This window comes from Zootoca vivipara, chromosome 2 (genome assembly GCF_965207765.1).
Source record: "Zootoca vivipara chromosome 2, rZooViv2.hap1.1, whole genome shotgun sequence".
Classification (NCBI taxonomy): domain Eukaryota; kingdom Metazoa; phylum Chordata; class Lepidosauria; order Squamata; family Lacertidae; genus Zootoca; species Zootoca vivipara.
The window spans coordinates 104,569,456-104,587,590 of record NC_142584.1 but is presented as its reverse complement, the minus strand read 5'-3'; the positions used below and the strand labels follow the sequence as shown (position 1 = coordinate 104,587,590).

At 48.8% G+C, this 18,135-nt stretch overlaps 1 protein-coding gene across 2 annotated transcripts; it reads left to right on the top strand.

The window, feature by feature from the left end:
• Positions 1 to 549: 549 nt before the first annotated feature.
• RNF225 (ring finger protein 225) lies at positions 550 to 16,917 on the top strand. 2 transcript variants are annotated; one of them, XR_015948476.1, is made up of 3 exons: positions 550 to 635; positions 13,637 to 15,162; positions 15,218 to 16,917. XR_015948476.1 is itself a non-coding variant. In XM_060271232.2 (2 exons), exon 2 carries the CDS (start codon positions 13,685 to 13,687, stop codon positions 14,447 to 14,449), a length of 765 nt encoding a protein of 254 aa, XP_060127215.1. In that variant the 5' UTR covers positions 550 to 635; positions 13,637 to 13,684; the 3' UTR covers positions 14,450 to 16,917. The 2 variants fall into 2 exon arrangements, 1 of the variants encoding a protein (XP_060127215.1); XM_060271232.2 differs by having other exon boundaries at positions 13,637 to 16,917.
• Positions 16,918 to 18,135: the final 1,218 nt, after the last annotated feature.

Genomic DNA, 18,135 nt, shown 5'->3' with positions numbered 1-18,135 from the left:
TTCTGCACCTCGGAAAATTAACATGTTGAGATTCACGACCAGCTGTAATAAATCTACAGGGGAGGAAAAGTGCTAGGTGGCAAGGGATGGCTTATAAAATGATTTAAGCTGGGTTGGGGGCTCCATCCCATAGAATCCTTTGCACCCACTTTAATTTCCAAAATAGCTCTTTCCTCACACAATAATGCACAGCAAATGTGCTGCTGCAGGGCCTGTATAAGAAGGTGACCAGTTTATAAGGACCGGTGTTTACAGGCCAAAAGAGCCTCTGTCCTGCGAAAAGGACGGACTCTGCAGCTTGCAGTTGATGTCGTGGCTGGAAGGAGGCACTGTGGGAACCCTGAGGAAGGATTATGTGCCGGCAAATTCCTCCCCAAGCAGCCTGAAAGAGAGAATGTGGCAGCACCGGCTGGGCCACCCCTGCCTTGCCTCGCAGCAGGTGGAGCCCTGAGGTGGGGTGTGACCTGGGAATACATTCTCTCCAGGGGGCAGATTCCAGTGGCAGGGAGTGGCTACGAGCGAGCGGGCGACTGGACACACGAGAAGGCACCGCGGGACGGGCAGGAGCGAACCCGGCACTCAGCTAGCTGGAGACAGATCTCTCTTGCAGGAAAACGCCTGCCGTTCGAGATCAGGTGAGGCTTTGCAAAGAACTGGCAGGGGTGGGCCTGGAAGGAACAGGGGGCTGCAGACAGATGGGCAGGAGTTTGGGGGGCTGGCAGAGGTTGTGAAAGCGGGCAAGTCCTCCAAAATGGGGCCAGCTGAGAGCAGAAGGTGCTCAATGCAAGAGCGAGAGAGGGGGAAGGTTTTTGATGTGGCTGGAAGCTGATTTCCGGGTGGCCCACAGTATGATGAAAACTATTCCTAGCAATGCACTCAGTGGATGCCGGGTGCCTGCTTGTTTGTTTTGGGCAATGGATATATTGGCATACGATTGTGATACATCGGGTTTAAAACTGCCCCTCTGTCCTAAAAACAGACAATGAATACAGTACCAACTGCACCCTTGCTTCTAGTCCCCGTGGTTCCAGGAAAACCTATGAAGGCCACTTCTGCTAATCGCTTAATATTTAGAATGGAATTGGTAGACAAGGAGTGGTCGTATTGCATAGATAGGGATTTCTAACGTCTGCAATAGTCCCATCCCATAACAAGGAAATCCCACGGCGGGCATATGGGAGCTGTTTGTAGTTATCCAGCAGTGTGAGGGAAGCGCACTCAGCATATGCTCAGGGGCACTCTGTCACAGGTGTGCCTGACTTCACATCTTCAGGGATTGCATACTCAATCTGGAAATGAGTTTTGTGGTCTGGGGTGGGTTCCAAGTCCAACAAAACCCTGTATTTTGAGATCACTCCCTTGCTTGGTCGCTGCTTCGAGGCCCTGCGATCCAGGGATGTGACCCTCGTCGTGTTTTCAGGTGGTCCCTAGGACCACAATTGAAATAGCAGAGGAAGGTGCTGAAGAGCCAGAGATTTCTTTGAAGAGGCTGTGCAAAAGAAAAAGAAAGAAAGAAAGAAAGAAAGAAAGAAAGAAAGAAAGAAAGAAAGAAAGAAAGAAAGAAAGAAAGAAAGAGCAAGCTAGCCTCTTCGGCAGCACCAAAAAAAAAAAAAAAAAAGGCTAGCCTCTTCAGCAGCGCAAGCAGTAGCAGCCATGGAAACCCAAGAGCACTCCTGAGCTTTCCTGTGTGTGTTTGTGAGCATATAGCTTTGCTTGATCAGGGCTATACAATAGAAAGACCAGTAGTGGAAAATTAGGGAGCCTTTCTAGAAAGCAGGGGACCATTGGGTGGGATGGGGGTGGAGGAATGTAGTGGTACACAAAGAACAAGGCAAACAGAATAGTGCTCCTCGGTGCAATAACTCCTGGCCTCTGTTTATATGTACTGCCTTTGCTCTGCTTGCATCCCATACTCCACGTCTGAAGCCACAGGTGAGCAATAATAGAGAAATACAGGACAATCTGTACATGGGCTTCAGGTGTCTTAAGGACAGTGCCTATTACTCATTTCCCTGGCTGAAACACTGTTACCTTTTAAAGGAAGTCTCTCTAAAATTAGTTTAGGATATCTTTAGGTGCCAGGCAAAAGCATTCTTCTTCTCCCAGACCTTTGGCTAATGAAACTATGCATACATTAAAAACACATTCCCATTCCTCCTCTCACCCCATTTTTTAAAAATTAAATCATCTGAAAAATCCAATTAAGAAAATACTGTGAAAAATTTCTGTTAAGAGTGCTGATAATTGGATGATTATGATTGTAACTTTTTATTATTGCAATTCAAATATGAATCACCTTCTAAACTGCTGTCTCCGTGCGATTTTCACGTGAGAGCTACACAACCGTAGCTGTGTGAATTTTCTTTAAGGAGAGGGGTATGTATGATTGAAAGTCTATGCAGCCCAGTTTTCAGCACCCTTCCCAAAGTGTCTTGGATACGGTACGCCAAGTCCTGCGAGGAACGGTTGGAAGTGCTGCATGGGTTTAGCCTGAATGGTTGCCTTCAAATACCTGAGGGGCTGTCATGCAGAAGATGTTGCTCCACAGGTCAGAACTAGAACTAATGGGAGGAAATGGCAAGGAAGGAGGTGTTGGCTGAACCTTCTCAACAGCCCAAGCTGTTTCACGGTGCAGCACACAGCCCTCCGGAGAAGGTTGGACCTTCCTTCACTGCAATTATTTAGGAAGAGGCTGGGCAGCTATCCGTAGCTGCATCTTGCAATGCAATCCTGCGTTAGGAACACAACGATGTTTTTTCTAAGTATACTCTGTAACACTCCCATTCAGTTTTAAATTTTTGGTTTGTTTGATTCCTGATGGCTTCTGTCATCTTTGCTAGTTCTAAGTATTCACATAATTTAATTTGCCATTCTTCCTGTGTTGGAATTTTCTCTCCATTCCAATTTTTGGCAATCAACGGAGGCAGCGATTTGTGTGCCATCCTGTGTTCACTGCAACCACCGCTGTTTCCATTCTGCTGCAGTCTGGCTTCTGCTGAAATATACCGTACATTGATCACAACCAATGTCCTTCAATGTATTTCAATGGAAAGGAAAGGGCCAAAACAATGCCGGGGACAACATGGTTATTTCTGTGTAACCATCTGCGGACTAAAAAATCCCAACGATTGCAAATGCCACTCACATTCATTTTCACGAAAGCTCATACCAAGAACAAACTTAGTTGGTCTCTAAGGTGCTACTGGGCAATTTTAAATTTTTTAAAATATATATTCATTTTCGTGGTTTCCATTCCTGACCTCGGGCAAACATGAGAATTGCGGCAATTTCCAAATCCCATTTCCGATGTCCTGAGCAGTGGCGGAGGAAGCCGCTTGGGCGTCTGGAGCAGCGCGTCCAGGGGCGGGGTTGAGCCGCTCATAGGGGCTGGGCACACCGTGGGGCCTCTGGAATCTGCCCGCCTCCTCCCACTCAGCCGCCCTACACCTGGTGGCGAGGCAGCGGGCGGACCGTTTGGGCAGCGCAGAGCCTGTGCGTGCCCGAACCACGCGTCTCTCCTGGGGCAGGCCCCACGGTGAGTGCCGCTCGGTATTTTGTCACCCTCCTCAGTGGTGACACCCAGGGCGGTTCGCACCCACTGTACCCCCCCTTCCTCTGCCCCTGGTCCTGAGTCTCGAGAAATCTGGGAAGATGGTGCCCCTGGCCTCTAGGGCATATGCTAAATGCCGGCCGCACCATTTGGCAGTCTGAGGCGGCTGCCTCAGGCAGCTGACTTTGGATGTCATAAAAAGGCAGACAGCTGTTAAGTTGTTCAGTTTATTGCTGTACTTGTACTGCCAGGGAGGGGAGAGGCACTTGTGGGAATCTGCCTCTGGTGCTCCGGAATCCAGATCCCTTGACCTGCCTTGAATACTAGGCACTTTGTCTTGGGTCGGGGGTGCTATTTGTTCCTCTGCTGGCCCCCCAAGGTTTCTTGGACTGGCCCTGATGAATGCGTACATCAGCACTAAGACCTCATTGCAATACTTAGTCCCCTGTTTCAGTCTGGGTATTTGTAGCAACTGGCAGTTACAGTGTTTATTTATTTCATGAAAGCTATATACAGTCGTACCTCGGGTTACGACCACCTCGGTTTGCGAACAGTTCGGGTTACGAACTGCGCAAACCCGGAAGTGTTTTCGCCGCGCGCGTGTGCGCAGAAGCGGCGCGCGCGCAATCGCGCGATCTGCGCATGTGCAAAGCGCGAAAATCGCGCGATCTGCGCATGCGCAAAATGGCGGCGCCCATCGCGTTCGGGTTACGAACTATTCGGGTTACGAACTGCGATCCGGAACGGATCGCGTTCGTAACCCGAGGTATTACTGTACTGCTTTGAATGTAAACCTCAGAGCGGTTTACAAAAAAGGAATAAAGCAATAAAATTATTGCTAAAAAAATTAAAACCAGAATCTAAAACATACGGAAAGTTACAAACCCCACAACAGAGCAGACGAAAACAAATTACATCCCGTACGAACATTCTAAACATCTGGGTAAAGGTAAAGGGACCCCTGACCATTAGGTCCAGTCGTGACCGACTCTGGGGTTGCGGCGCTCATCTTGCGTTATTGGCTGAGGGAGGCGGCATACAGCTTCCAGGTCATGTGGCCAGCATGACAAAGCCGCTTCTGGCGAACCAGAGCAGCACATGGAAACAACGTTTGCCTTCCCGCTGGAGCGGTCCCTATTTATCTACTTGCACTTTGACGTGCCTTCAAACTGCTAGGTTGGCAGGAGCTGGGACGAGCAACGGGAGCTCACCCTGTTGCGGGGATTTGAACCGCCGACTTTCTGATCAGCAAGCCCTAGGCTCTGTGGTTTAACCCACAGCGCCACCTGCCATAGCTGCCAAGTTTTCCCTTTTCTCGCGAGGAAGCCTATTCAGCATAATGGAAAATCCCTTAAAAAAAGGGATAACTTGGCAGCTATGCCACCTTCGTCCCTAAACATCTGGGTAGCCTTGTCTAAAAAAGAATGTCTTCAGCAGGCACCCAAAAATTATAGAGGTTGGTAATATTATAGTTACTAACATTAGTAGTATTATGGGTTAGGATCCCTACCAATTACTGCAAGCCATTTACTGCAATATCTTTTATTCTGTATATTGCCTTTCACACACGATAACAAAGTGGTGTGCGGAAAGAAAAAATACAAGAGACCCACAAAATCCAGAATAAAACAACTTCCGCCAACTTGGGTGTGGGGAATCTTTTTCCGCCCAAGGGCCACATTTCCTTTGAGGTGACACTCTGGGGTCCGCATGCTGGTGGTGGGTGGAGCTAAAGTTAAAAATGGGTGGAGTAACTAATGTAATTTTTACCTTTGTACAGTGTGTGTATATAAGCTAGCCTGGGGTGCTATGGGAGAGGTAGTACCTCTCCTGCTCCTGGGGTAGTTTGTTCCACCTGGCACTCAGCTCTCACCTGCTGCTCCTAGAAGCTGACATTGGCCACACCCCAGGAAATGGCTTCAACTGGCCGGACAAAGCAGGTGAGGGAAGCCAATGGGTCTCAAACCCTCAGTGAGTTAGGGATTTCCCTTGCCTGCAAAGACAGGCTCTGGTGGATTGAGCAGATGAGACCAACAGTGGGTCCGATGGTCAAGAAGGCAGTTTCTGCATGTGCTGTAGAGGGACGTGAGGGGCAAGTGGGGCCTGCCAACCTGGGAAGGTAGCCCATCTAGGAGATGGAAAACTCTGATCCTAAACCTCCACTGCATTGAGGGCCATATTGGGGAGAAGAAAAGGCTAAGGAGTAAACCCTGCTACACAAATCTGGAGTAGAGGTTCCTGGGACGGTTGGATAGCTCCTTGTATGCCTCCTTCCGGCAACTCCTGCAACCCAGCTGGTGCCAAACACATTGCTCTGCTTTCTTTTGGACCCCATCAATGAGACTGAGAGGGGAGTCTTGTCATCTGGGCAGTGGTTCTGCAGGAATGGTGCCAACTACAGAAAAGGCCAGCCCTCTCCTTGCCACTAGAATAAGCCTCGGCAGGTTGAGGCACGACCAGGAGAGCGTCGTCATCCTTTGAGGTTAGGGCAATTCTTTCTGGCTGTCAGTGGCTACCAGAAACAACTTTGTTTTGTTTTATTTACAAAGCTGCTTGTATGCCGCCATTCCACTGGTGTTGCTTGGGAATTTGAAGAAACCGAAAAATTCGGTGACATTTTGAACTCTCCGGTTAAAACTAGTGCAGGTTCAAAAGGTTCCATTGGGCATCTTGCTTCAAAAAAGGATGCCTGGCTGAATCCAAACATAGAGGACAACCTGCGCCTTGATCTCAGGAGCCATCGTGCAGATTTGGGTTACGATCTCTTAAGAGGTGCCCAAATACATAGAAAAGGCAGAAACGGCTTTTCGAAATCTCTAGTAGAAGTGTGATTGTGGAGCAAGTGAAGGTGTGCAGAAGAGGCAGGTTGTGCATGTGTAGGTAGGTGTGCTCCTTTTTGTGAGTGTACCTGTTTGTTTTAAAAGCATCTCCTTCATCCTGCTCTTCAGCCAAAGCAGGCTGCTCAAGCTGTTTGCAAGTAACAGAAACAAGGCAGTCCCTGCCCTGAGGCAGGCAATCTTAAAAACACAACACAAAAGGGGAAATGATTTCAAGGCGGGGAAAGAACAACAGTCGGCTGGGAGTTTAGGTGCAGTAACAGCCAGCTGGGATGGAAAAATCCCAAGGAGAAGCAGACAGGCGCTGCTGGTCTTTCAGCAGTGCCGAAGGAGAGGCCTGCCAATCCCTTTCTCCCTCTCCTGAAGCCTGATGGACTGGAGTAGGTCTAGTTATTACACATACATTTGACCCTATTTTTACCTGTGAAAAGCTGTTGAACATTAACCTCAAAATCCACATGTCATTGTGCCACAGACTAAGGCAGTTTTGGGCAACCTTTTGAGCTTGGTGTGTCAAAATTCGCCAAAAAACCAAGCATAACTTGGGTGGTGTGTCACTTCGAGAAAACAACCCATAATTTTGCGATATTTATAGTTTAAATAACAAAAATGTATAATTGTAATATATAACTGTATTTAATAAACCAAAAACTAATTATTTAACCAAACCAAACCAAAAAACCCTTATTTATCACAAAGTGCCCAGAGTTGTTGAGCTTTTTGCGGGGAGCTGCTGACCAAAGTTTTGGAGGTTTCTTTGGGGGGGTGCAAAAGTTGCTTTGCTTTTTTTGGGGGAAAGAGAACAGAAATAAATGACGAATAATACATTCGCTGGAACTAACATGCAGCACCGACATAGTCTGCCAAAGCGCCAAAAAACCCAGCACAGAACAGGTTAAAAAACGAACGCTGTTACACCCAATCATAGTCTGCCAAAGCGCCAGAAAAAACAGCACAGAAAGGGTAAAAAAACCAATCTCTGGCTACCAGCAGCAACAACAACAACAACAAAGGATCCGGGTTTTAACAGCGGAGACAAGCTGTAGCGTGAGGAGGAGCTGAGGAGGAGCGGGAGAACAAATTGGGGGGGGGGGAGACAACAACAACAGCACGAATTGGCCGATGGAGCGCATGCCAGCAGTGAGGGCTCTGCGTGTCACATCTGACACGCGTGTCATAGGTTCGCCATCACTGGACTAAGGCCACCTTCACACCAAACATTTGAAAACTATGATGCCACTTTAAACAGTCAAGAATTATGGGAGCTCTTATTCATTAAGGGTGCTGAGTGTTGTTAGGAGACCCTGTCTATTCCCCCCACAGAGCTACAATTCCTTGAGCGGTTTCAAAATTGATCTTCACAGGGAATGCTAGGAAATCGTAGCTCTGTGAGCTGGATGCAAACGTTGCAAAAGCTGCCACAGGTTTGGAGGGGGTTCCAAATTTTGGGGTTTGTAGTTAATTTTACTGGTGATATGGATTTCCCAGCAACCTCCAGCACCATAAACAAACTACATATACAGAACATACAACCACGAACCTGAGAAGAGCTGGATCAGGCCAGGGGCCCATTTAGCCCAGCTTCCTGTTCTTACAGTAGCCGACTAGATCCCCCTGGGTAACCCCCCAAGCAGAACCCGAGAGCAAGAGCCCTCTCCCCTCCTGCGAATTCCAGCAACTGGTATTCAGCAGCATTTCTGCCCCCAACCATGAAAGCAAAGCATAGTTGTGAGGTCTAAAAGCCATGGATAGACTGATTTTCCAGGAGATAAATACAATATTCATGTTATGCACTCTTTCCCCATCTGAATGGATTTTGGTACACATTCTTTGGTTGGAGAACTGTATTGAAACATTTGCTGTTAAAAAGTGTCACCTGTTGTTCTGGAAAGTCGAAATCTGATAAATTTGGCTTCAAAAACAAACTGATTTTCGCTGCCACCCGGGGTTGCGAGGCTCAAATGAGATGAAGGCGGAAAACGAGCGACATAATTTCAATATTTCTTAGTGTGAGGTTTGAGATTCTCGTGATGTGGATCTTCCGGACCCCCAAGTAGAGGGCAGCGAGCGTATGTGCATGAATTGGGGACGACAACATTTTTTAAAAAGAGAAACCAGCAGCCCCTTCTGTGGTGCCTTTAACAGTCGCTTTCCATCGGCTGCCTTTAGCAGGTGATAACGCTTATCTCCTTTCTGTGAAAAGCTTTTCTTGCCAATCTGAGCAGAGCAGGGTCCTGTTAAAGCCACAAGTTTTTCCCTCCTTCCTGCTCAAATTGGCAGCACTAGAGAGTTGCCAGAGGTTCGTTTGTTCATGAAATTATTCCAGATTTTGAAAGGAAGAGTTTATTACAGGAGAACAAGGATCTCGAAGGCAGAGTAGATGTTCCGTCTTTCAAAACACAACAGCTCCTAAAGTTGATGGTAAGTCCCAAAATAGGATGGGGTGTGCTTAGTGGAACTGATGGGGAGGGGAGGACAATTGGATGGCCAGGTGTCCTGGCTGCACCTTTAACAGTGGGGCAAAACAAGGAATTTCCGCAGGGTGTGTAACCTGCAGCTGCTGGACTTCCCTTGTTCTTTGTTGTTGTTTAGTCGTTTAGTCGTGTCCGACTCTTCGTGACCCCATGGACCATAGCACGCCCTTGTTCTACCTCACCCTTAAAGTTGCAGCCAGGACACCTGTCCTCTTTCGCACCTGGCCTGTTGCTACCCCAGCTGGGAAGAAGCAGTCACGACTAAGTTCAGCATGCTGCCTTGAGATGAAACATTTCCAGGAACTTCACAGGAAACGGAGAAGGGGATTTCTTGAGGTGGAGAGGGGGGTGACACTTTGCAGAAAGCGAAAAGCCTTTGCAGTCCTTGTTTTTAGCATGTTTCTCAATCCCACAGGACTCTGTGCCCCTTCTAAACCTGTGTGCGCGTGTACGTCTGTGGTAAAATGCATAAGATCAAGCTTGCCAAACGAGTTCCTTTGTCCCAGGTAATGGCTTTGGCTGGGATCCCGCTTAGATTAACAAACCTTCCCCCAACCCTAGGGAGGATGCTGCTTGCTTCCTAGTGAAAGCAGTGTTTGGCGGGTCCAACATTTCTTCCAACAGAACAGGAACCTGTGGCTCCCCCGGTGTTTTGGACTACAACTCCCATCATCCCTGACCGTTAGCTGTGCTGGTTGGGGCTGATGGGAGCAGGAGTCCAACACCTGGAGGGCTGGGTCAGAGCTTCGCTGGAATGTGAGGAAAAACGTCTACATCAGGGGTCAGCAAACTTTATCAGCAGGGGGCCGGTCCACGGTTCCTCCGACCTTGTGGGGGGCCGGACTGTATTTTTTGGGGAAAAGAATGAATTCCTATGACCCACAACTAACCCAGAGGTGCATTTTAAATAAAAGCAGACATTCTACTCATGTAAAAACACCAGGCAGGCTCCACAAATAACCCAGAGATGCATTTTAAATGAAAGGACACATTACTCATGTAAAAACACGCTGATTCGCCCGCAGGCCAGATTTAGAAGGCGATTGGGCCAGATTTAGAAGGCGATTGAGCCGGATCCGGCCCTTGGGCCTTAGTTTGCCTACCCATGATCTACATAGTTAATGACCCAAGTTGGGAAACGCTTAAGAAGCCTGCCTCAGATGAGGCCTAGTCCTTTGGGGTGGCAATGCAAGGCGCTTCCGTTCTGGAAGCTGTTATGCAGGCACCCCCAAACTGCGGCCCTCCAGATGTTTTGGCCTACAACTCCCATGATCCCTAGCTAACAGGACCAGTGGTCAGGGAAGATGGGAATTGTAGTCCAAAACATCTGGAGGGCCGAAGTTTGGGGATGCCTGCTGTTATATATCAAAATAATGAGCAGGATAATTCTGCCATTCCTGCTAAGGATCAGAACAGCTTGAGAAGGCTATGGGTTGGCAAATCAGAGAGGAATGGCAAACCAAGCTGATGGACTATGCCGAAATGGCAAAACTGACCGGAACACTCAGAAACCAAGAGGACAAAAACTTTATAAAAGAATGGGAAAAATTTATAAGTTATTTAGGAGACCACAGATGGAAACACTGGCAGGATTTTGATTTCACTTGTAGTCTAACCATAGCTGCCAAGTTTTCCCTTTTCTCGCGAGGAAGCCTATTCAGCATAAGGGAAAATCCGTTAAAAAAAGGGATAACTTGGCAGCTATGAGTCTAACAAATACCATGGACAACATGGACTGATATAAAAGTTAAGAGAATGGAAGAATATGCAGTTGTAAATGTTAAAAATGGGACCCCATGGAGGGGGTGGGGGGAAGTCATGAGATTTGGAGGAATCTCTGTAAAGGCAAAGGGACCCCTGACCATTAGGTCCAGTCGTGACTGACTCTGGGGTTACGGCGCTCATATCGCTTTACTGGCCAAGGGAGCCGGCGTACAGCTTCTGGGTCATGTGGCCAGTGTTACAAAGCCGCTTCGGGTGAACCAGAGTAGCACACGGAAACGCCATTTACCTTCCCACTGTAGTGGCACCTATTTATCTACTTGCACTTTGACGTGCTTTCGAACTGCTAGGTTGGCAGGAGCTGGGACCGAGCAACGGGAGCTCACCCCATTGTGAGGATTTGAACCACCGACCTTCTGATCGGCAAGCCCTAGGCTCTGTGGTTTAACCCACAGCGCCACCCGCGTCCCATGGAGGGGGTGGGAGGAAGTCGTGAGATTTGGAGGAATCTCTGTACATGGATTTATATATGGATTTTTATAACTTTGTATTTGTAAAACCAAATAAAAATAATTTCAAAAAGAAAAAAGAGAAGGCTATGGTTTGGGATTGAGATGCCTTGTTTATAGGATGGGATGGGATGGGATGAGGGGGGTCATGGTAGTGCCGGCAGTGAATACCTTTATATAGGGCCAGTGAAATGCACTTTGATTATTATAGCAAAGAGGGCAGGCTATGGTAGCTGATCTACGCCAGCACAGTGGCGTCTGTGGAGTGGGCTTGAGGAAGAACCAGCTGCTCTCAAAACTCAGTTCTGATAATATTTCTGCAAGGGACTGGATATTTTTGAGGGGCAGCAAGATCATAATCTTGCTTCTGAATAACAGTTGCTAGAAACCGCAGGAGAGGGAAGGTGATCTCACACTTGGATCCTGCTTGTGGGCTTCTCAAAGGCATTGGTTGCTATGAGAAAACAGGAAGCTGGGCTAGACTTGCCACTGGCTTGATCCTGCAGGCCCTCCCTCCTCCTCTCTTTCATGTTCATCATGACTTCTCAGCAGAACCCTGTTGTTGACAGACGGTATACATGTAGGCTATCTTGGTTGTGGAATTGGCAGGAGAGGATGAGAGCCACTTTTTGCACATTCAGTCAGATATTCTGCAAGTGTCCTCGCGGGAGCATGGCAGCCACTTTGGGCGTCATGATCTTGCATGATTTTGTGCCAAGATCTTGCCCCCTCCCTGCAAAAAGTGCTTTTTTTCAGGGCCGCAATCTTGTGCAGCGCTCTAAAACTCATGTTTTGGGGCACTGTGCTCTCATGCAAGAGCAAAATACAAAGCATGTATTTTGGGCTCTGTGATCTTGGTCGGCCAGGAAGATGCAAGTCCCGGTTTGGGGACTGAACATGTTGGAGGCTATGCAGTCACACATTGTGGGGTGTCTGAATAGTGGCAATGAAAGCTCTCTTTATACATTACACAGGAAGTTGCCTTATAGATGGTTAGGCCATTGGTCTCTCTATCCCAGTGCTTCCAACACCAGTGTTTGGGAATATCTGTGTCCCTCCAGATGTTTCTGGACTGCAACTCCTGGCCAGGGAGGATGGGAGTTGTAGTCTGAGAAGCCTGAGAAGCCAACCCTGGTCTGCACTGACCAGCTGAGACGCTGCCGGATTTCACACAGGGTTTTGTCTCTTGGCCCAACCTGGAGATGCCATTGGGGATTGAACCCGGGATCTTCTGCATGCAAAGCAGATGTTCTACCCCTGAGCTATGGCTGAATTGCCTCTGGGAAGAGGCATCACGGTTACCAAGGGGCTGCATGTCCAGCCCAGTTCTCAAGGTCACCTGCTTCCTCCCAGCTGTAGAGGCGCCTTGCACAATTAGAAGCCTGAACTTAGGGGGCTGGAAATTGTAGGGGGAGCCTGCATGAACAGAGAAGGTTCCTTGCTTCAGATGTTATCCCTTAGCATCCGAAGGCATGGTGCAACCTCGGGAGCTGGACTGAAACAGCAGGCCCTTTGTATCAGTGTTGCTCCTCCGTACGAGTAGCGCATAAATGAGGGCTGCAGTTTGGGGTGGCACAAATCGGGTGTTCTCAGACTATTGTTCTCAATTCCTGCATTGTCATTGGTTGAACTGGATGACCCTCAGGGTCCCTTCCAGCTCCACAATTCTATGATTCTACTAACGCTGGCAAGCATAAAATACAGTGGAACCTCGGGTTGTGAACGTGACCCGTGCGGGAGGCACGTTTTCGACCCACAGCGTTTTCAACCCGTAGCGCGTGTCTGCGCACACGTGTGACGCGATTTGGCGCTTCTATGTATGCGCAAAGCACAATTTAGCACTTCTGCGCATGCGTGAGCGCCAAAACCCAGAAGTAACCCATTCCGGGACTTCCGGGTTCAGTGCGTCTGTAACCCGAAAATGAGCACCCGCAGAAATTGCAACCCGAGGTATGTCTGTATGTCAGACATGATTCTAGATTCAGGTAGGTAGCCGTGTTGGTCTGATGCTGTTGAAATAAATAATAAATAAGAAAATTAAAAAATTGTCCAGTAGCTCCTTAGAGGCCAACTAAGCTGGTTCTGGGTATAAGCTTTTGTGTGCATGCAGACAATTTGGACAATTTGTAATTTATTTCTAATATGTCAGACAGAATGTCTGGGACCGTTTACACACTTTTATCTGCACCCACTGGGCTCCCACCACTGGTTTGGGAAGAGGCGTACCCATGAACATTAGACACAACCCATATCTGTCCTGTCGTTCTTCACAAAATGCTGTGCTTTGATGCACCCCCACAAACACAACCCCAGCGTTAATCCCAACTAAGAACGAGAATCGCTTAGCTGCGTTTTGAGCCCTGTGCTGACTTTTAATGTGGTTTGCCTGGTCCGTCCCCCCCGTCTGGACACCCTATCATGGTAGCTCCAGACACAGTGGTGCACCTCCCTTTTAATCTACCTCGGTGGTTCCTGTGCCAGTGTGGTTGTGCGGCCCCTTATCACCGGGGGTAAATATTTGGCCTCTCTCTCTCTCCTTTCTAGAAATGTCAACACGGGCACAACCCAAGTCTCTGGGGCGGCTGAGTGGAGATGCTGCCTGCTGAAACAGAACCGGAGGCCTCGGCCTCTGGGCGCAGCGTGGCGGTCAGTGAGGCCATGGACCAGCCTGACGTCAGCTTCCAGCCTGAGGCCTCAGCCCAGCAGCCGGCCTGCAAGGAGGAAGCGCCCAGCGCCGAGCCCAGCGCCCTCGACTGCGTTATCTGCTTCACCCCTTACGACCGGCTCTTCCGGCTGCCCAAGGAGCTGAGCTGCGGCCACGTCTTCTGCCTCGAGTGCCTGGCGCGCATCAACGTCTCTTCCGAGGATGTCAACGCCCTCACCTGCCCCGTCTGCCGGGCCCCCACGGCCTTCCCCTCCCGCAAGGGGTTGCCGGGCCTCCCCACCCGCAGCAACCTCCTGGAGCAACTATCTTCCATGCCCGCTGTCCCCCCGGGCTCCGTGCGCTTTGACCGTCGCCGGGGGCTGCTCTACCTGCCGGGTAGGGGCCGAGGCGGCGCCCCAGCCGGGCCCAAGCCCGGGACTTCCGTCAACACTGTCAGCCTGAGTGTCGACGTTGGCAGGCCTGCGCCGCCAGGAGCCAGCCGCAACCTGGCCCTCTCAGGCTGGCCGTTCTACGTGGCCCTGGCGGTCGCCCTCCTGGTTACCATTGGCTTAATTACCTGTGGCATTTACATATTTTTGATGCCGTCCATGTACACTACTTCCATGGGAGGCCCGCACTATAGTAACCAGAGTCATGGGCCAGTGCGGAACTGGACCTCCAGCCCAGCACCTGGCTCTGTACCCCAAGGCTAAAGAGGGGCGAAGGAGAAAGGGCCCCCTTGCCCTCTTCCAGTTGCCATTTGTAGCGGCTGCACCACTTGTAGCCTCCGATTGCACAGAGGCTGCTTGCCTTACTCAGAAGCAGGATACTGGGGGAATTGCCACGTGTCCAAGACTGGCTGAAGCTGTGAAGGCAATTGCACTTTACCAGTTGAAGTACTGCTTGAATGACCGGAAGAATTCCCACCGCAGCCGCCTGGGGCCACGTTGCCTCAATATGGCATAGCATACCTTAAGTTACCGTCTACCATCTCTTCGCTGCACTCAGAAGCAGGGCAGTACAGAGAGAACAAATCCACCTTCTCAATGCAAAATGAATAAATGTGTGAATAGGACTATTGGGTTGGTCCAATGAAATATACTCGGAGTCGAGAGTGAATTTCATGCTCTTTATTCAGCTCTTACCGGTAGTCATCAACATAGCTGCCAAGTTATCCCTTTTTTAAAGGGATTTTCCCTTATGCTGAATAGGCTTCCTCGCGAGAAAAGGGAAAACTTGGCAGCTATGGTCATCAAGGAGAAGAAGAGAAGAAGAATGCCCTTTCCCCAAAACCATCTGCTTATATACATTATTTACACAATGGGCTTTGCGTGATTGGCTACTTCAGGGCTACACCTGTGGGCCAAGCAGTTTGTGGATTGACTTCTGCCAGCCGCCTGATTGGCTGCTCCTGCAGGCCAATCAGGTTGCGGATTCACTTCTGCCAGCCACCTGATTGGCTGCTCCTGCAGGCCAATCAGGTTGCGGATTCACTTCCACCTGGAGTTGGATTGGGTGGCTCCTGCGGACCAATCAGACTGATTCTGGATCCTATTGTTCTATGATTCAGCTCAGTACATAACACCCAAGAAGGCGATGGCAGAACCCTGAGGTGATAAGACTTGCGTATGATTTCTGGAGGAAGGGGATAAGGGGTTGCCTTTTTGGAACGCTCTCCTGCATAAAAAACATACAAACCTGTGCCATAGGAAAACTAGTTCAGCAGCAATTGGGTGAAGACAGAACCTTCTCCTCCTTGATGTGCTTGATTTTTTAATTTGGGACAAAGGAAAGCAAATGAAGATGGGGTCCATAGGGGCACAAAATCCATTTTACCATCTCCGTGTGTAGAGTTTGCAGCATAGGCTCTAGATCTTTGGTGGGCGTGAGGGTGGGGATGTTAACTTGGCCAGGGGGGCTCTCCCTCCTCAGCCTCACCTCTGTGTTGCTGCCCATTCACTCACCCCGTCCCGGTCTCCATCACTGCCTGGGAGGAGAGGGCAAAGGGATTGGTGATGGCTGCTTCTCCTTGGGCCAGTCCCTGTTCACTTGCTTGGTGAGGGGGTCCCCAGGGCTTTGGGAATCAGCAGTGGTGGGGTCCTACCGTAGCTAGGGATCTGGGGCCCCAGCAGATGCTCAGCAATGCTGACTCCTTGTACCAGCGCAATGCGAGTACAGCTCCTAAGGGATGACCATTTCTCCAACTTAATTAACATGCACAAGGATGAGGACTTGAGAGCCTAAGTGTGCACGCTTGCAACTTCATGTTGGAGGAATGGACAGGCTCTCTTGTCTCTTACATTCGCAACCGCTAGCAAGACAGCCTGCTTGCTTTCTGTGTCTTGAATAGCTGCATGGCCAGCAAAAATTCAAATTGCATAGCCTCTCTCATTAGAGAGATGTGGTAACAGGTTGGTGGTGGAGGCTTCACCTGTTAAATTTCTACCTGACACACAGGAGCCCTGCTGGAGGGGGGCAGCCCAGCACAGGAGGAAGGATAATCCAGTTTGTATTTGGGATTTCTGTCTCCATCATGTCATAACTTGCTATTGGATTTAAGAGGGCAACATGGTTACAGGAGAGGCCGCCTTGGCTTGTTTTGGTGCCTTTTTAAGATACAGAAATAACCTGGTAAAGCACAGAAATGAACATGGTTGGCTGCCAGTTTCCTGAAGATCAGATTCCTGTCAATGTCACGCCAGTGGGGGTGCCATTCAAGAGTTGGCAACTAGATTTTGCACCCACTCAAATTTAGTGCGCCAGCAAATTGTTTTCCATTTTATATTTCATGTCTTGCTTGTCTGCTTTGGGCAGCTGGGCAAGAGCCAACATGACTTCCTCCCTAAGTGATGCTGCTGGTCCAAAAACTCGGATATTCCTCGAAGACATAACCATATATTTTTTTTTTAAATGAAATCTACTACCAGCACAGGCCCACAGGTTTCCAAAGAACGCCTTGGAAGATTTGTTGTGGATGGGTGATATACTTATTTTTCTCTTCTTATGGCTTCCCATGAGCTGATCAAACTGATCTCCATTAACTAGAAACCTTGGGACAGATGCTGGAAGCTTCATTATGGACACTTCCCATTGTTTCCCACGGGACTGATTGAAGGGACTCCCCAAATATTTGTCTCCCCCTCCCTCTTTGTCCCCCCCAATTAAAAATTGTTTTCCAGAACAGTATTCCATTTTTTTTAAAGTTTAAACACCCTGTGATTTCACAAATGGAATATATCATAGGCCAAAGTAAACACGCAGGGATAGGATATATTGCATAGAGAAGAGGGCAGGACGTGGAAAAAATGCTAAGGCATGCGGGATCTAGCTTTTTCCTCTGCTGGAAGGGCCACCACACATAACCAGGTATAAAATACAGTGGTACCTCGCTAGACGAATTTAATTCGTTCCACGGGTCTTTTCTTATAACGAAAAATTCGTCTAGCATAGGAATGCATTGAATTTTTTTGAATTTTTTTTTGCCCATAGGAACGCATTAATTGGATTTCAATGCATTCCTATGGGAAACCGCGATTCGCTAGACGAATTTTTCATAAAATGAATTCGTCTAGCGAGGCAACCTCCACTCGAAAAATCCTTTCGTTAAGCGGAAATTTCATTAAGCAGGGCATTCGTTAAGCGAGGCACCACTGTAGTGGCACATGGGCCAAAGCTAATTGCCTACCTCAGCTCCTGAAGCTCACACTGGGACAACCTGTATATGCAGGTACAAAACTACAGGTGTGTTACTACAGATTCTAACAACACACTTTAGGGCAGGGCAAACCTCCTTTGTTATTGCTGGTCTTATGACAACTGGGAAACCCTTCCTGATCTACTGCAAATCAATGATCTACCAGTAGATCCCCCACTGTACTTTCTTTTCTACCTGGTGTAGAGTTAGAGCAAGACTAGTCTAATGATAAGTTGGGTGGCCAGATTCTTACAAGCTGAATGACGAACATATCGACAGATGCAAAGTACAGAATACAGTAAAGGTAAAGGACCCCTGGATGGTTAAGTGCAGTCAAAGGTGACTATGGGGTACAGCAATAATCTCGCTTCAGGCCAAAGGAGCCAGCATTTGTCCGCAGACAGCTTTCAGGGTCAGCATGACTCAACCGCTTGTGGCGCAATAGAACACCATGACGGAAACCAGAGTGCATGGAAACACTGTTTACCTTCCTGTCACAGCGGTACCTAATTATCTACTTGCACTGGTGTGCTTTCAAACTGCTAGGTTGGCAGAAGCTGGGAGCTACCTTGTAGCGTGGATTTGAACCGCCAACCTTCCGATTGGCAAGCCCAAGAGGCTCAGTGGTTTAGACCACATCCACGCAATACAGTTAAGGCAGTTCCCAGGATTCTTTGGGGGAAGCCATACCTGTTACAAGTGGTA